A 17,412-nucleotide genomic window follows, 5' to 3' on the forward strand; every position below is an offset into this window, starting at 1 on the left:
TTTCTGTTTTAAAAGCCCACATCCCACTACTACGTGATCTTGAGCTTAAAAATGTTGACTCCCTGTGGAGTGCCACTGTTCAATCACTCATTATAAACTGGTCATTAAGATTTATTTTTTTTTTCCCCTCACAGGAATGCAGTCGGCATCTACAGTGAAGCCAAATCCTGCTGTTTGAAATTCGTGTTAGGCCCTTCTCAAGGGGATTCTGGCTTGAAGGAAAGGGACATGTTTAAAAATGGTAAATTTTCTGGGAGAAAGAAAGTTCATTTAGGTTGTGTTTCTCTAAGCACTTAGGCTGAAATAACAGCAAGACATAGAAATTTGCTGAACAAAGCCAACCTGAAACTCCTGGTCCCCTTTGACAGAAGGGCGAGCAGAGGAGACAGCTGCGAGATGCAGCAGTGATGCTGCAGAGCTGGGGAGCCACAGCACCTGCTCCTGATCCCCATCCAGGGGCACCTGGCTGCAATCCCTGCTCCTATAAACGGAGCCCCTGTCACACCATGCATGCAATTCATGAGTAGCAGGTGATTTAAGAATAGACTGTCACAGAGCTGATGAAAAAAACTCTATGAAAAGATAGCTGTCCCAGTTGGTCACATTTTATTATCACCTTCTGGAAGGTTAGTGTAACCTGAGCGGAGATTTCAATGAAAACAGCTAAAAATTCCCTCTCAAAATGGAGTTTACAGTTGAAGACTTACACAAGCCCCATTATCCATCACAGTTCCTAAATTTCACACCTACTGTCTGCTGAATTTGATCTCTCTTGGCAGCCCAGGAGCAACCCACCTTAGTTTTGATGGGTTTGTCTGCATTTTGTTTTACACATAGCCAGAAGAAGGTGGAAGGTTAAAAACTCTGGGCAAACAAATTTTCATAAGCTATCAAAGAGAGATGAAAAAAAATGAATGGAAAAAAAAAAGAAAAAAAAAAAAGAAGAAGAAGAAAAAAGCCAGCCCAACATTTGAAAGCACCGAACACAGTTCTTAAAAGCCTTTCCAGTACTCAGACCCCCCAAGAGATCACTCAGGGAGGATGAAACTTTATGTGATGAAATGAGAGTTGCAGTCAAATGTGATAAGGAGTGTTAAATGCCTGTTTCATATCAAGCATTTGCTAAAATGTCTCCTAATGCACTTACAAAGGAGACACTAGCCTTATACATTATAGCTGTTCAATACCAAATTGCTCATACTATCTCAGATGAATTCAGGGTTGTTGAGACAGAGCTATTAATTAAACTGGGGCAATACACAACCTGAGGATCTCCAGAGGTAGATTTCCTTTCAGCATAGTATAAAATACTGCTCCCCGCCCCATACACTCTAATGACCAATTTGCATGTCACCTTTCAACTGGTAGGATCCTAGAGAGCTGGAAATATGTATATTATAGATTAAAATACAAATTAAAAACAACAACAACAACAAAAACCCAAACTTCTCCTCAAATAAATGAACAAACAAACAAAAAAATCCCAACCAAACCACTCCCCTCCACCCCCCCCAAAGAAAAACAGCCTAAAGTATTACAGACCCTAGTTATGGACCTAAAGGATCTTCAATTTGTGTGTACAACAGAAATGGAGGTGTGGCAGGTGGGCATCTGCTTGGTTCAGCTGAGGCATGCTCCTCTGCTAACGTGCAGCGATGGCATTGTGCACCTGAGTTATCAGGGATACATTTAGTTACTTATCCAAACTGAAGCTTATCTTTTCCATCCTGCTCCCTGTAAAGCTGGTGGAAGCACCGTTTCTTGAGGAACTGGAGTGTTTGTGCTCTGGTGTGGCTGGATGCTTTTTATGAAGTTTTTGATTCTTTATACACAAGTGTGTTCTCCTCTGATGTCATCCTGAGAGCATAATGGTGTTTTAAAATGTACTTATGGATTAAAACTACCCATAGACCCATTAAAATTAAAATTATTTCTTGATGTAAGGGATATAATTCTTTTATTTCAGAAGTGACTCATCGGGTCAGGGAAGAAATGCTCCTGCAGTTACATTGCTCCATCGCTGTTCTTAATAAAGTCTCTCCCTTTGAAAGCACTGTTACTAGTTGCTGTCAAAATAACATGCTAAATTAGAACAGATTTTAATACTGCAAATGTTTAGTGGAAATTAATATCTTCTCATGAAACACAGCAGCGTGGTCTATAAATTTAGAGACTTCCAAAAGTGACTCTCAAGCTAAAGTTACCATCTGCCAATCTGCAATGCTGGGGTACCACCAGACTCCTCATAGAAGCATAATGATATGCTGGAGTAACGTCAGTTCCACGGGATGTTAAATATTCAGGAGCTCCTCTTACATAGGAGAAGATTCAGGCCTTAGCCTTGTATAAAAATACGCTGTCAAAAAGCTACAAAACCCATACATATCATCCAGTCCAACACAGTAAAACCAGCTGCTGGGGTTACTTGTGCCCCAGGGCAGCTTTAATTTGGACGTACAATATATCACCACAGGGCTACTTGATCAGAGTTGCAGTCTCAGGAAATATTTTCAGGACTATTCAATTTCCATTAGCAGTTTCTCCAGGATATATTAGGCACAAACTGGGTTTCTTTTAATATCAATCATTCATGTTTTCTCTTTCATCCTGTCTTTGCTAAAATGGGATTTTCATGGAGGCCATGAAATTGCAAAATTTAGTCTGTTCTCATGGCTGGTTCCAGAGTTTAGACTCCTTTAACGGTGTTTCACAGCAAAGGCTAGGGGAAGGAACCTCGCTCCACGCTGGTGTTACAGAACACCCAGCAATGCTCTGTATTTTGCCGTTTCATTCAGTAGTTTCCTTTCCCTCAGCCCCTTTCTTTTGCTGTGTACTTCAAGACCGATTACCTTGGCATCTCTCTAATAATGAGTACTTCTGCTCAGTTCCCCAGGGATGCAAGCTGGTTACACTTTCCAAATGCACAAGAGTAGTCCCTTCTCCAGGGCTGTGGTTAAAAAATAGTTACTTACGACTTTCACAGAGCCCTGGGATGCTGCAAGAATACAAACATCAGTTATACCTCTTGAAGCCCCTTGCAAACTGAATTATCCTATGAGGTTATTACATTCACACGTACCATTGCAAAGGTAGCAAGTCCTGAGGACACTTTCTTTCTGAAAAAATACCACAAAGCTGCAAATACTACTTCTTTTTGCTTGTTGTGAAAGGGAGAAAGGAGAAGCCTTAAGAAGTGAATGTCCTCACGAGGGGCAGCTGGTGAGACCAGCTGGTGACTTGGAAGCTCCCTGAGAAGTCAACTTTGCTGACCCAAGGGAAAAAGATAACCAAACAAAACCACCCTTGAAACAAAGCAATTCAAAGCATAATCAAAAGGTACCACTTCTTATGATTCTCACACAGTGTAAGTCCTTTGTAACAGCAACCCACTAGTTATCAGTGTTCTTACTTGCTCACTTTGCTAATTATATGATCCTGCTTTTCTAAGTAAACTTGCGGAATTTCCTCCCTCTGATTTGAGAGGGCACTTCTCAGGGCCAGTATTTCCCTCCATTTAGCTAAAACAAACGAGGGCTTTCTCTTTGAAAGTATTTCAGCATCACGAGATAAGTTTCCTTCCTCCTTTTAATAATTGCATGGCTCCCCAGGGGAAAGTGTCAACAACATTATTTCCTTCCAAAGTCTAAAAGAGCTACAATGTTCTTGTAGGTGGTGAGATTAGATTACAGTACAATTAATTGTTGGTTTCAAGATTTCATTTTTGAGCTCAACCTCAGCACTTATGGACCTGTTACTTCAACTTGCCTCTGGGGTTTAGTCACCTTTCACACTTTCCGCATGAGGTAGTAGAGGAGAATACAAAAACCAGTGTCATTTAAAAAATAAAATAACCAAAAGGCAAGAAGTCCAGTACTTAATGTACATGCTGTGTCTTAATCCTCTAACCCATAGGGTATGTTCTCAGGAACAGGGTACAAGCATGTAGGAAGACACAGGATCAGAGGATTGGTCTTGAAGAGTTTATTGTGTCATTGGAAACCTGGTAAGAAAAGCCCATGCAACAGCCCACAGCATGGGGATGAAGGAGAAGGCAATGAAGAGACTGCGTGGTCAACGGCTGTACGTATCCAGCCACTTCATTAAGCCAGCCCATTCGAACATTTCCTTTTATGAATAACTGAATAAATAAAATCAGCTAGCCCCATCTGTTATTCACCCTAACCACAATAGGGTGGATTGATAGCTTGTAGAGTGGGTTTTTGAGGAGATATGGAAAAAGTGTCCTTCCAGATTAATTCAAGGACAGCACTCTAAGGAGTCTGTTCCCCATTTTTCAAATGTTCTTATGTTTATTTACTGAAACAACAGGGGTAATATGACATCATAAATCTTTTAAAAATTGAAATAGTAGTGCCAGCCTTGAAAGATTAATAATAAGGAACGCCTTTTAGAGTGTGCTCATGGAGATGTAATATGAATGATTAGTGTTTTTGAACATTAGAATTACTGTGTATAATTGTAATGTTATAGCAGCTATATAGGAGTCAGTGATCCCTTAATGGAATACGGTGTGACTTTAATTATTTACATGGAAAAATCAGTGCTGATATAGTCTCTGAGTGATAGACCTACAGTTTCCTACCCCCTGCCAAGTGTTATGAAGGACTAACACTGCTGGCTACGCTGATATACTCAGTCCGTGTTTATTATTTATTTGGCTATAAATTTATACCCTACAAATGATATGCTTTGCACAGAGGGCTTAGATCCTAAAGACACCTGGAGTATCTTTTAGGCTGTCTTCCTGAGGGGTGTGCCCTAGGTGCTGAAATTCACTGAAGAAGGATTTTGCTTTCAGCAGAACAATGCCGAGGTTGGAGGCTCAGTTTTGTTCCTTGGGCACTGTGGAGCTGTATCCCACTGAGGAGCCAAATGGCAATGCAGCGGTGGTTTGAAAACTGTTTGGTGGAATCACATCCTCAAAAGCAAGTTTAAAAAATGTGTGTGTTCATTTGGGAGACACATTTCCCTAGACTGGCTTCTGAGTAAAGTCAGAAAAAAAAAAACAACAGACACACAAAGAGTTCTTCAGGTGCTTTTATAATGCCTGGAATATTAAAAGTATAGCGTTACTTATAAGCAACACATCACTGCCCTGCACAAAGGGCTGGATCACGTACCTTCGGTGGTCTGTGTCAGTAGTTGCCCTCCCTGTCCATGTTATGTTACCCATGGGGTGCCCCTTGCAGGACTTCTCAGCTGTATGGGGTGAGGGCACGTGCCCCCTGTGCCTCCCAGCTTAGCTGAGGGGCTTGTGCACTCCTGGCTGCATTCAGAGCAGGCTGCACCAGTCCAGAGATCCTGCTTTGGAGACTTGTTCCCACGAACAATTGGTTTCATAGCAAAGGGAAGAAAGCAGAATTTTTTAAATCCTCTCAGCCCCAGCTGAGGGATTCATTGTGAAGCTATCAGACAGAATTCAGCAGAGTGGAAATCCCTGCTCTGATAAGCCCTGGCCCTGGAAGGCGAGGGGTGCAAAGTTCAGGATGGAGGTGCTCCTGCTGGATGCCCTGCGCTCCCTTGTGCGTGGCTCTCGCTGCTGTTCCTGACCCGTGGTGTTACACGTCATTAATGTTAAAAAAAGAGCAGCTAACCAAATTGAGCTCCAAGCAATTCGCACCTAACCTACAGCCTGTCCTTTTTACTGGAGAAAGGTTGCAATTCGGTGAAACACCGATTCCAAAAATTCCTGGTGTATGATTATGCACATGGGCGTATGACTTTGGCACGCAAGGAACTAAATGCAGGATATAAGAGCACATTTGTTAACACAGTTTATTGGCACACTTATTGGCAAAGCATACATAAAATACAGTTGTATTATATAACACACTGACTCACTGTGTCTTTACATGATGAGTTGAACATATTAATATGTAAATGAAAAAATTAGTTTCTTTTATAAAGTTTCACATAAATACACCAGAATTGGGGGGAAAAAAGTAAAAAAAAAATGGTTTGAGGGCTTTACAAAAATATTATACAAGAAATATACTATGAAAAGAAATAACAACAAAGCCAACTCAGATACAATAATAAAAACACAAAAGTTTTAGATTTATTAAGCTGCCCACAAAGTTAATGGATTACATGGCTTTAAAATATCTGGATCAACAGCAATTTTACAAAGCATAAACTCTCATAGGACTGGGTGTCTTTTTCCACATAAAAATATTTCTCATGTCTTTGATGAAAAAAAGACATTTCTTGTTTCAGCATTTTTATTAAATGATGGAAAGAGTATCTACTGGCATCAGCTAAATGTAAATTAAAAATGCTGGATCCTTTAAAAGATTAACCAATGAAAGAAAAGTTAAAGAAAGAACAAAAGTTACTTTAAATTACTTTTCCTTAAAAGCTGTTTTTTTTTATTTATTTTTTTTTCTGAAACAAGAAATTTCAGGTGCAAGTTGAAAAGCAGAAAATATATTACAATTGTAAAAAGTTTTACATAGTTGCGTTAATGAGATCCTGAGCACTGATGACTTGTTAAAATATGGCCATTGTTTGATGAGGAAAAAAACAACCCCTCCAATAGAATGCATTGTCAGAAATTTGCCATGAGATGCTATTTAATTTTCAATTATTTTAATTGAGGTCAGTGCCAGTATCATGTTGTATGTGAAAGCTTCCAAGAAATGTATAGGGAAGCTTATAAAAGATTTTTCCCTAATTAAAAAAAATCAGATAGCTTTAGTTTAGAAATAGATACTGTATCCATTGAAAGGTTTCTTTATTTTATTTTATTTTTTTCACGAATGTTGTGAAACAGTAATTAGTAACCCACTGACATACATCGCAGCGGCTACTGCTGCAGAATAACCTATTGGGAAGCTTGTGGTGTGGGGTTTTCAGATTTAGTCTCCTGGTTAGCAGGAGGTTTGCTGTTCCACGGGCTGTTATTTCCCAGTGCAGGTGAATTGTTGAAATCTTCTTCATCATCCATGCCATTTGCTGCATCATACTGCGTATTCTCTAATCTAGTGATAAGCCTTTCGTCTTCATCCCCAAATTCGCCTCCCATCAGAGTTGGTTCTCCTACCACCATCACATCCTGTGAACAGCACCCAATATTTGTTATATGGAAACCTTGAGAGAGAAAAAATCAACTTAAAAAATTTATGTTAGAGAACTTGCATCTTTTAATTTTGTGATATTTGAACAACAGAGTTAAAAGTTCCTGCATAGTAGGAACTAGGAGACAGGCTTACATTTCACTACTAATTTAAACAAAAAACTGTAACTCATCTCTCTAGCAGCATGCTCATGGCTCTGGATCTTAAACACCCCAGAACTGAAAAGCAGGTAGAATGATTTTTTTTAAATTATTTTTTAAAACAAGCAGGCTCTGAAACTGCCTTAAACTCCTGCTTGAGATATTCAGCCTTTATCCAGGCTTTCTTTCCTGAGCCATATGAAAAGGCACCAGGGTGCCTCTCAGTTGCAACTCTGTGATATGCGTATTTTAAAACTAGTTTAAAAGAAACCACATTTCTTATCCTCAGACTTTTCAAATGTGGAGCACAGCACTCTAATAAAGATGGTAACTCTCTTATCCTTAGCCAGCCAAGCCCTTTTACGCATCCAATATACTTGACATTCTGCTACTTAATTATGGTAATTAATTTAGGTAAAGTTTTCGATAAAAACAATGTTCACACTGATTTGACAATTTGCATAGCTAATTAAGTCATTAGCAAAAACCTGCTGATTGCCAACAAGCCCTGAATTTACCATCTGTTATTTCATGGTGCCTGTCACCTAACTCCATGTAGGCAACCCTGCCGCCAATCTGTGCAGTAAGAGGACCAATCTGTCCAGCTGGTACCGTAAAAGGAAGATGAAGAGTGCTAATTATAATTACACTGATGAAGCTAGTAGTCATCAAAAACTGAAGCATGCAAGAAAGAAAGAATTCATCTAATCACTACTTTAAGTACAAATTGTCCTTCCATGAAAACAAGTAAACCGCCTACTGTACTCCAGTGCATCACAGATTTGCTGCAAAAAACCTAACCAGCATGGGATAGAAAGGTGCAAACTTGAGATTGGAAAGCAAAGGTGCAAAGCCAGAGAGCTCTCTTGTTCTCTCTGTTCAATGGAGAATCAGGCTGCTGAACTAACCACTACAAGAAGTATGTGGGATGCATCTTTTCATGCAGCTCAGGTGGCAGGGCATCAGGTAACGTTTGGTAAAAGTGCAGTAACTCCAGATGTCTAGCTTTGTAACTACTGACTTAACAAGCCCTTCACAGAGTCCTAGAGAACAACAGATTCATATTTTAAAGGATCTGGTCCTCCTTGTGAATGTAAAAGCATTTGTAAAAAGCAAACAGAAGACAAGTGTTTGCATATAATCAGGTGCTGTGTTTTGTTGTGTTGTTTTTTTGAATCTGATACGTACTTCATTCCCCACGAAACAACACAAATCACTGCCTCTATTTACACTGTATCTTGATATCCCTTAGCAAAGGCTGACATGCTACAGAAGAATGTTTTTATCACATTTTCAGCCTGTGCTATGTGAAAAATTTGTGAGTAGATGGATACTGCTACATGATTTCCTCTTTGCATTCTCTGCATTTTGTTACTCCACATACCCATAAAAGACTTTGTTAAATCAATCTCACACATAGCTTTGCAACCCAGAAGTTTAAAAGACAAAGGTGTTTGTAACCAAAACTTTATTCTAGTTCATTTCATCCCCCTAAACAACCGAAAACTTGTAGCGTGCACTGCTGAAACAGACCTGACCCCACTGCATTGCGAGAGCATTAACGACAAGAGAAACCTGGCAGAGGACAGCAAACTGGATCGGAGCGTGCAGCGATACGTCAGGCAAAAAGGACCACAGTGAGTGCAATACAGAGTCACAGACCGAGGTGGCAACAGTTCCTTTAACTTCAGTGCTCTTGAGTACGGACCCCTGATGCTGCCTCAAGTTCTGTGTGCTGCCATACCAGGAAGAGGTCAGCAGCTTGGATGAGACTTAGAGAAGTGCACCAAAAATAGCTATGGGGCTAGAGCAGCTGGCTGGGGAGGAGGCCGTGGAAAAGAATTAAACATGTATTGCATCGTCCAAATGATTGGGAGGGGTAAATATGCTTAATAGCTGCTGGTGCTGAAAGGAGGAGTATCGCTTTAGGCTAATCTGAAGTGCTAGGGTACTAAGATGCCATTAAGGAACTGAAAATGTAACCCCTACTGATAAGACAACATTCCTGGTGCTGAGAACTACGGACTGAGGATTAATGACCCCAATGGAAAGTGCTAGCTTTGCTGCTCTGGTCACCTAACAGTGGACAGGGAAAAAACTCAATCTGTGGCAGGGAACATTTGTGCATCAGTGGGGAGATGCTCAACGACCATGTAAGCCTTTCCCTCTCTAATTTATCTGACTCTTCTCAAATATTATTCCTTTAATTTAATGACACCCACTGAGAGGACAGTTTGCACTTATGTTTCTCTCCATGACACTGAGTCTCTCTCTCTCTCTCTCTCTCTCTCTCTGAGAATTAAACTAGAATTATATTGAGGTTAGTGGAGTTTTCCCTCATTCTATTTAAGAGATAGATATCACAGCATTAGTTACAGGACATTTAGAAGTGTATATAATATATATAGTCTTGACAATCCTGCTGCTTAGAGTTATGTCAGGCAAAAATACTGTCTCAGGAAGCGCACATGCTGGTTCCTCCCCGGAGAGGATTCTGCTCCTCAGACTGAAAAGCTGAAGACCCCACCGAGTGCACCCCATTGAACCTCCACTCACTAATTCCCGTGCAATGACCACCAACCTCTGAGGAGGACTGGAAGTGACTCCTTTTAGAGCCCCTCAATGCTTCTCCTTAAATTGGCCAGTGGGGGTCACTGCTGTTGAATGACACAAGGCTCCATCCCTCCCAGGGTTGAGGCTGCAGCTCTGGAGTGCTCCTAGCTCCTGCTCATGGAGTGAGAAGCAGAATCCAAGAATTAAACCCTAGTCTCTTGCACGGCAGCATATTCTGCTACGGCCTAGTTATGGTAGCACATATTTGACTAGATTAGTTTAAAAAAGATTTAGACTGTAGTCACTCAATCTTATTAATTTACTCCGTGATTAGAAACAACATTTTTGGTGAAGGAATGTCTCATGATAGTAAAATATGGTTGCAGTGAAGCCCTGTAAATAAAGCAGTGGATGTTTTACATTATGTGATAGAAATGTATTATTTAATAATATAACCACAAAAGCAGCTTTCATGTATATCATACCTTTCATCCTGCAATATCCCTAATTACCATCCAAACTTAAATTGATGCATATAAACTACACACAGAGATCACTTCATACACAACCCAAATGCAAGCACTTCTATTTAACAGACCGGTCATTTCTCAGGCTTCATCTTTTTTATACCTAGCCTCAAAGTTTAGCTCTGCTATACCCAGTTATAGAACTAGACTTTTTAGCTTGGGATTTTAAAGATCATTCTGTGTCTAATCAATATCTTACTGGTGTGTGGAGGTAAGAAAGTGTAAAAAAATGTATGGGCCATGTAAAAGTCCCCATACCTATGCTTTCCATCTTTGCTTTGTTATTTTATTTTGCTTTGCTATTAATTTGTTTTGTTAATATGTAGGTGTCACTGTCCCCAGAAGTACACAAGCAGTGCTTCACAAGCCTGAGATAATTAAAAAATGCTTGAAACTATCAAGTAAATGTTTCAAACAAGCCTCATACTTCAAGAACTGGAAGTTGCACTAGTTTAAGCAGCCTGCACACCTGGAAGTGCTAAGTCAAAAGAAGGGTATCTCCTCCTTCCTTCTTACAGAACCGTGTTAGTGGTGATTATTTTAATAATTGACTTCATAACTCCTTGCCACAAAAAATATTAATGACTTAGAGCCCCATCGCTGCCCTCCGCAGTAATGGTCACTACCTCTAAGATAAAAACATCAGACTGACATTTGTGCTGAAATGATCTGTAGAAACAGAACTGACATTTTAATTAGGTTTCAGAGTAAACACTTTCTAGAGGAAAATGGTTATCTTTCACATCTCATCACAGTCCTCTCTGTTAACTTGACGTGCTGGTCTTGTTTGGTACATTTTTCGTAAAGCGCAACAACTGGAAACCAATTTGCTCACTCTCATCTCCTTAAGGCTAAATTTTAGATTCTGAATTGCACTGTTCTGAGACTTAGGGATAATTTCTGACTCTAATCTTCTAGCCCTGGAACTGTAGCTCCGGTCCTTCATCTATTACAAAACACCTAAACCCGCTCCCTGTTTCTGAAACACGTAAGAGATTGTATTGCTCCCTCCCACATTAGCAGGTTTATTTATGGATTTGGCTTTTGAGGAGCTTACAAAGAACTACAAAGAGAAATTGAGACTATTGAGGTATATAACTCATTTAAAGAGCGCAAAGAGGCTCTAATTAAGACTCTGGATATAACAAAGAATAGTTGATTTACTTAGTGGCGTGCAGTGATGCTTTATTCTTTCCAACACAAATGATATTTCACTGAGCTCATGGCTACAGTATTATACTCAACTGGATCTTCATTAGTAAATAAAAGCAAAATCCACCTGTTAATTTCTACAGTTATGACTGGGAGCAGCACAGAGGTTCTTTGAGTTTGTGAGAGTTGTGTATTGTCAAATTTCCAAATTCAAATAGATTAAAATAGATCAATGTGGACTGTTTTCATTAAACTTAACTGAAATTGATTTTTAAGTGATATTAACCACTTTTGATCATCTTGCTTACACCTATAATCCACAGATCACAGTATACAGGTCTACATACAAGGGCCTGGTTTTGCACGACAGTTTTATTTGAAACATAATAATAATAATAATAATAATAATAATAATAATAATAATAATAATAATAATAATAATAATAATAATAATAATAATAAAGCAAAGAAATCATATCTCAGCCCGTGAAGAGGCTTGAAACCTGAACAAACGTATGGAAGAACACTGCAACTAGCTTCAAATATTAGAGGAAATTAGAAATGTGTAAATGATAAACAATGACACATCCAAATTAGATAACTAACTTACTTTGAAATCATAGGAAAGCTAACATGAGAAAGACAAGTTTGCTATGACCCTTGTGGAAGGAATCTTGCCCATCTTTGCTCTTGGAGGAAAGAAGAAATTGGTAATCCTGGTTTCTGCACAATGGGTTAACGTTTCTTCCAAAGATCAGACAAGATCAAGATCATGAACAAATCTGACTGGAATGACTGGAATCTGCTGAGACTAAGACATCTGAGTGGACTACATTTTTTTTTGTCCCTGTTTTGTCAACTTTCTTTACACACTAAACAAAACCCAATGCATTTGTGGAAGTATTCTGCCTGGACCAATGAAAGCCCAAGAGAAGCAAACTTCAGGTGAGAAAAATATTTTTCTATTTCTGCTGTTGGAGAGACTTCAGTGGCATTTAGTTCTGCTTCCAACCCATTGCAGCATGTTGCCTCAGCATCAATAGATTCCAGTCAAAAGAATCACTGAACAACTGAAAAACCAACCTACACATGAGTTCTGCAGGGCAATCATGTAGGACATTGACTAACTACACTTGTTTTAAGAAAGCTCACAATATGTAGGAAAAGTGTTAAGCAAGGGACTTGGGCAGGAAGAATCCTATTGATAATAGGAGATGATGAAGGTCTGTAACCAGTAGCATGAGAATTAACAAAATCATAGAGGATGGGAAATATACATAAGGGAAAATGAGTGTAACAGAGTGCAAGTAACCATCAAAAGGGCAAAACTGTATTTTATTTAGCAGAGCTGAGAAAGTATTAAAAAACAGCTAGAAACATAAGGACGGCATAAGAGTGACCCTGTTCAAATTACTGATGAGAGGGAAGATGCATACCCACCCACTGACAGAGCCCCTTAGGATGCTTTTGAAGACTGTGTCATTAAAGATGTATCAGAACGTGTCAGCACACTCAAAGTGCTAATAAATTTAAGGCAACACAAAGGGTACGAATGATACTGATTGAATAGGTTTCAGCAGCTGAACTTCAGGGTGCAGTACTAACCTGACCCATGCATGGAAATACAACAACATCTTACTTTCTGGGCTTGGATCTCTGTTGTCAGTACTGTCCCTGCCTGAAGAACTGATCAGAAAATACTCAGGTAGAGGGAATGGCACAACATCCTATTAATGAAGAAGCATGTGTATGTGACAAACACCATTTCATCTCATTGATCTAATTTTGTTTAGCACTGTGTATTTATCTGAAGATCTGGAAGGGACTATGGGGAAAATGAGAAATCTTTCTGAAGTTTCAAACTTTTTCATAGCTGACAGTACTCCAGCTGCTTTCCTGAAAGTGGAAAATTTGCCTCTCCAGACATGAAGACCTCATTACACAAACAGAAGCTAATGGTGTGGGTGAGAAGCTGATGAGGGTTATGGTAAGTTCACATATTTGCCAGAGTGCACACAGCATTACTGTAGCAGCAAAACTGAATAATTACTAATATCCTAAACCAAGAAACATTACATAGAGTAGAGGCTGTGGAAATGTTCTATAACCAGGATTAATTTACTGTCAAAGAGAAAACAATATAGAAGCATAGAAGTGACAGGAAGTTAGATTCTGTTATGGTGGAGGGGTTGTCTGGTTGTCTTTGCTGGCTGGGAAGAAGCCACTGGAGAAAAAGAGAAAGCTTGCACATGGAGTACATGACATTATATTAATGCAGGTTTGGTATGAATGTGAGCCCATTGTTGGGGTTCTCCAGCAAAGATGATGGGAAAAATGGAACTGGAACTACCTTGGCTTATGCAAGTCATCCGGACAGAAGATGCAGTGGTTTCATTCCTCTTTAATAATAATGGAAAGAATGATTTTAACATGGAAAATGAATGATTTCAGAAGTTTTTTTCTACTGAGTAGGAAAGACCCATTCACAGAAAGCTGTGTGGCTGAATGAAGCTTTTAATAGTGGAAAACTGAGAAAACTCTCATATTGTGTTTGAAGGTATCTTGTCTTCTATTGCATATGAAGAATATCAAACATTAACTACTGACTAGTTCACTGAGGTAAAGTTAAGAGAAAGAAACAGAAGGCAAGTTACTGCTACCTGCCACTAACTTCAGAAAGCAGTGGCATGTCTGTAATAAGAAGGACCGCTTCAAAAATGCATAATTTTGAATAAACACAGTAACATTTCTCTATTTAACTGAAAAGTGTTGAATAGTTTTACACCAAAATATCTTACTGCTAAAATTATTTTGAGTTCTGTCTATCCTGCAGGATGGCCCAACCATCAATTCCATCTGGTTTGCTATCTTTGCCTTCGGGAAGATGGGGAGAACTGTTAGTATGTCAAATTGAACAGCTAACCATTTTCCACTGTGCAGAGTGAAAAGAGAAGGGTCCTAAAAAAGAAACCTAATACTCCACAAAAGAAGAGTTTGGACCATCTTGCTACTCTGGTACAGAAAGCAAATAACATTGAAAAAAAATAGCTACGCAGCATCCTGAAAGTCAATGAAGACTAAAAATCCATCCCTCACACCATGATAAACTTCACCGTGATGTCTCAGATGCTCAACTATTATCCCCAACAGGAAGAGCAGCCTTGACTACTTCGTCTGTCAGGAATAGCCTCTGAGTTCCTGAAGTCAGCCTGAGTATCAGTGGGAGTGACAGGTAACTATCAGAGGGCCCAATTACATTCAAACATCCGAGCACACGTGGCTACCACTGAAGCCAACAAAAGTCAACATCTCTCCAGGGAGGAGCAGGCTTCAGAGGGGCAGGGGGGTCAGGCTCTGGTCCTGCTGAACTGAACTCAGGGCAGGGAGCAGCTGAGATACAGTGATCTTCCTGTCTTTTAAACTTGGAGGCAGCAGGGAACTAGCTGGTTGCTCAGTTTTACACCTAATTGCTGTTTTTTCATAAGTGTGGTTGATTATTGATCCAAGGGGTTTTCTGGCAGACACAATCAGCGAGGCAGAGTGGTCTCTGCCACTAGGGGATCAGGTAGCTGGCCTTCTGACTGCTTTGTGCTGCCAGAAAAGCCCAGAGATGCCTATATTAGGGAAAGAATCTGACTCCAGGGATGGGAGCCACGTGAAAATTTTAATATGACAAGGAGAAAATATGAGTTTAATGTACTGAAGCCCAAAGCTGCTGTAAGCTAGTGGATTGCTGACTCAGTTGCTAAACAAAAATCTTCATTTCATTTCACTGGTGTTACTCTGCTCCTCTTTTTTATCTGAGTATTCAAGCTTTCTAGGAAGTGCCTGCTTTGTGCTAACAAAAGGCCTATATTCTTTGTCAGGCTTCAGAAGAGACATAGCCCTTTCCTATCTGCTGATCAGAAATCCAATAAAAATCCCTGCATGTTATTCCCAAGATACCACTTTATAGTTCCTATAATATCAAATTAATTTCCCCAACTTTAAAATGCATGAGCTATCTCCTTATTGACTAAGGCATACTTTGTCACAATTTGGGGTCACATTACCCCTATATCATGACTAAGGCAATAAATGTGACATTATTAAAATGCTGGTGGAGTTCTATAAATGATTTCGTGTTTCCCTATATAATTAGGATGCCAACAGTTACAGCTAGCGAGGTGAATAAACTGATACCCATATTCCAAGGGATCTACCCTGTGCAAATGGAGTGGTTTGAGAACGAGATAAACTCTGCAGGCAAGGTGACTCATAACCTTGTCCACTGGAGCACCCGAACCCAGCACCGATTAGAGATAAGGTACTAACGTAGCGAGACAAGTGGTCTGCTCAGGTGTGGCAACCCTGCTGCACACGGGCTCATGCCCACATAGCACTGGGTTTTTGGACATCTGCACGACACTCTGCTCATGCTACATCTGAACACATGGGGCCCAGTCTGAATCCTACCACCAGTGGAAAGAGTCCCATTGGCGAGCTGGCCTCAGCCTTAAAAAGTCACATCTGTTCCTCCAGGTAGCCCTGCATCAGGGTGGATCATTCAACCTGCACTGCAGAATGGCTTCTTCACATCTCCCCACTAATTCCCCAGCTTCCACGGCATACTGTGTGTGCAAGGCCGCCTTTTGCTTGTTATATTTTAGGCTCAAGAATGCACCTTCTTTACAAGGAAAGAATTAAAGCACTGTAAGTGATTGGGGCCTAAAAGGAAAGTGAGACTTACAGGTACCTGACTTGATAGACTCAGGTTTGCAGCAGCTGACTTTTTCTTGCTGTTGGTGCTGTTTGCGTTGTTCCCAGCACTGCTGTTCGAAGTGCTGCTGGTGGAGTTTTTCCTTTTTCTCCGTTTGGTTGTCGGTTGTCTTGTGGGTTCTGCTGCAATAAAATGGTGAGAAGCAAAGAAAATGGAAAATGTTGTAAAGTGTGTGCTAAACTGAACCACAAGTAGAAGTGTTGAAATACTTTTTTCATCTAGTTTTACATTCATAAGTTTACTACTACTAGTAGTAGTTAGTTTAGATTTAACATATGAACCTTGGAATACTATTTGGAACCAAACCAGTAGAATCTGCTTTCAATTTTATATAATGGACTAATGAAGTTTATTCTCCCAGATTATCTATAAAGATACATGAAGGCATTCTACCAATGGGGATATCATGGTAATTATCATGATGTTAAAAGGGGCTGTGTAACTTGCTGAAGGTTTTGCTAAAGAAAAATCCAGATCTTATTCTGATGTAGATTACAGCCTCAGCTGCGTTGGCCGGAGACAAAGGAACGAGGCAGGCAGCTTTCTGCCCTATTGCTGCCAGTGATACAAATACCACAGAATTCCCTTCCAGCTCTGGTGTGGGCTTCATCTTTAAAACTGACACTCCAAAGGAACATGTTAAAAAGTGCTGAATGCCATTTATTTGCAAATCTTCCAAACTTAGACCAAACTGGGACAATTGCATAATTTGTCCTAAATTGGAGTAGAACAAAGGTAGCAGTTGTACTTTGCAAAATTTGGCCTGGGCACCCATGTAAATAGTCTTAAATACGCAAATCTTTAATAATCTGTAAAAAGGGAGAATTATTATTTTCAGGTAAGAGAAAGGAGATTAGGTCCAGGCCTGTAAATAACATTATATTAGACTCAAAGACAATTAATTATGAATTGTAGCTGTAATTTCAGAGTCACAGCGGGAAGCTGAATTACACAAACTATGAATTCTAATGGAGCCAGTAGGCATTTTGTATTCTATCTACATGTATTTTTGAACTAAATTATGTCCTATGCACAGTGGATCCATTTGAACGTGCACATCTATAAAACTTGCTTTACATTGTGTTGCATCAGACTGAAATCATGCAAAATCAAAATCATTTTCAAGCTTAATTTTGGAACAGTATTAATTCTTATTATTTTCCTTTGCAAGTAAATCTGCACCA

At 39.7% G+C, this 17,412-nt stretch overlaps 1 protein-coding gene and 1 long non-coding RNA gene across 13 annotated transcripts in view; one reads left to right on the forward strand and one right to left on the reverse strand.

Moving 5' to 3' along the window:
* Positions 1-5,772: 5,772 nt before the first annotated feature.
* Positions 5,773-17,412, reverse strand: part of LDB2 (LIM domain binding 2) — a 218,849-nt gene continuing 207,209 nt past the window's right edge. For 3 of the 11 annotated variants that reach the window (XM_068679976.1, XM_068679972.1, XM_068679977.1), the window contains 2 exons: positions 16,199-16,350; positions 5,773-7,075 (listed from right to left, as the gene is read on the reverse strand). In XM_068679976.1, the coding sequence (XP_068536077.1) occupies positions 6,845-7,075; positions 16,199-16,350 (383 nt within the window). In that variant the 3' untranslated portion in view covers positions 5,773-6,844. Of the gene's footprint in view, positions 7,111-9,818; positions 9,962-16,198; positions 16,351-17,412 lie in introns of all 11 variants that reach the window. The other 8 variants (XM_068679979.1, XM_068679980.1, XM_068679978.1 and 5 more) reach the window with 8 other exon arrangements.
* On the forward strand, positions 8,591-16,277 carry LOC137855637 (uncharacterized). Of its 2 annotated transcripts, none has more exons than XR_011095864.1 (5): positions 8,591-8,874; positions 12,093-12,414; positions 13,343-13,456; positions 14,303-14,701; positions 15,611-16,277. It is a non-coding gene; the product is annotated as an uncharacterized lncRNA (long non-coding RNA). The 2 variants fall into 2 exon arrangements; XR_011095865.1 differs by lacking the exon at positions 8,591-8,874 and adding an exon at positions 9,254-9,390.

The sequence above is a fragment of the Anas acuta genome, chromosome 4 (assembly GCF_963932015.1).
Source record: "Anas acuta chromosome 4, bAnaAcu1.1, whole genome shotgun sequence".
In the NCBI taxonomy this organism is placed as follows: Eukaryota; Metazoa; Chordata; class Aves; order Anseriformes; family Anatidae; genus Anas; species Anas acuta.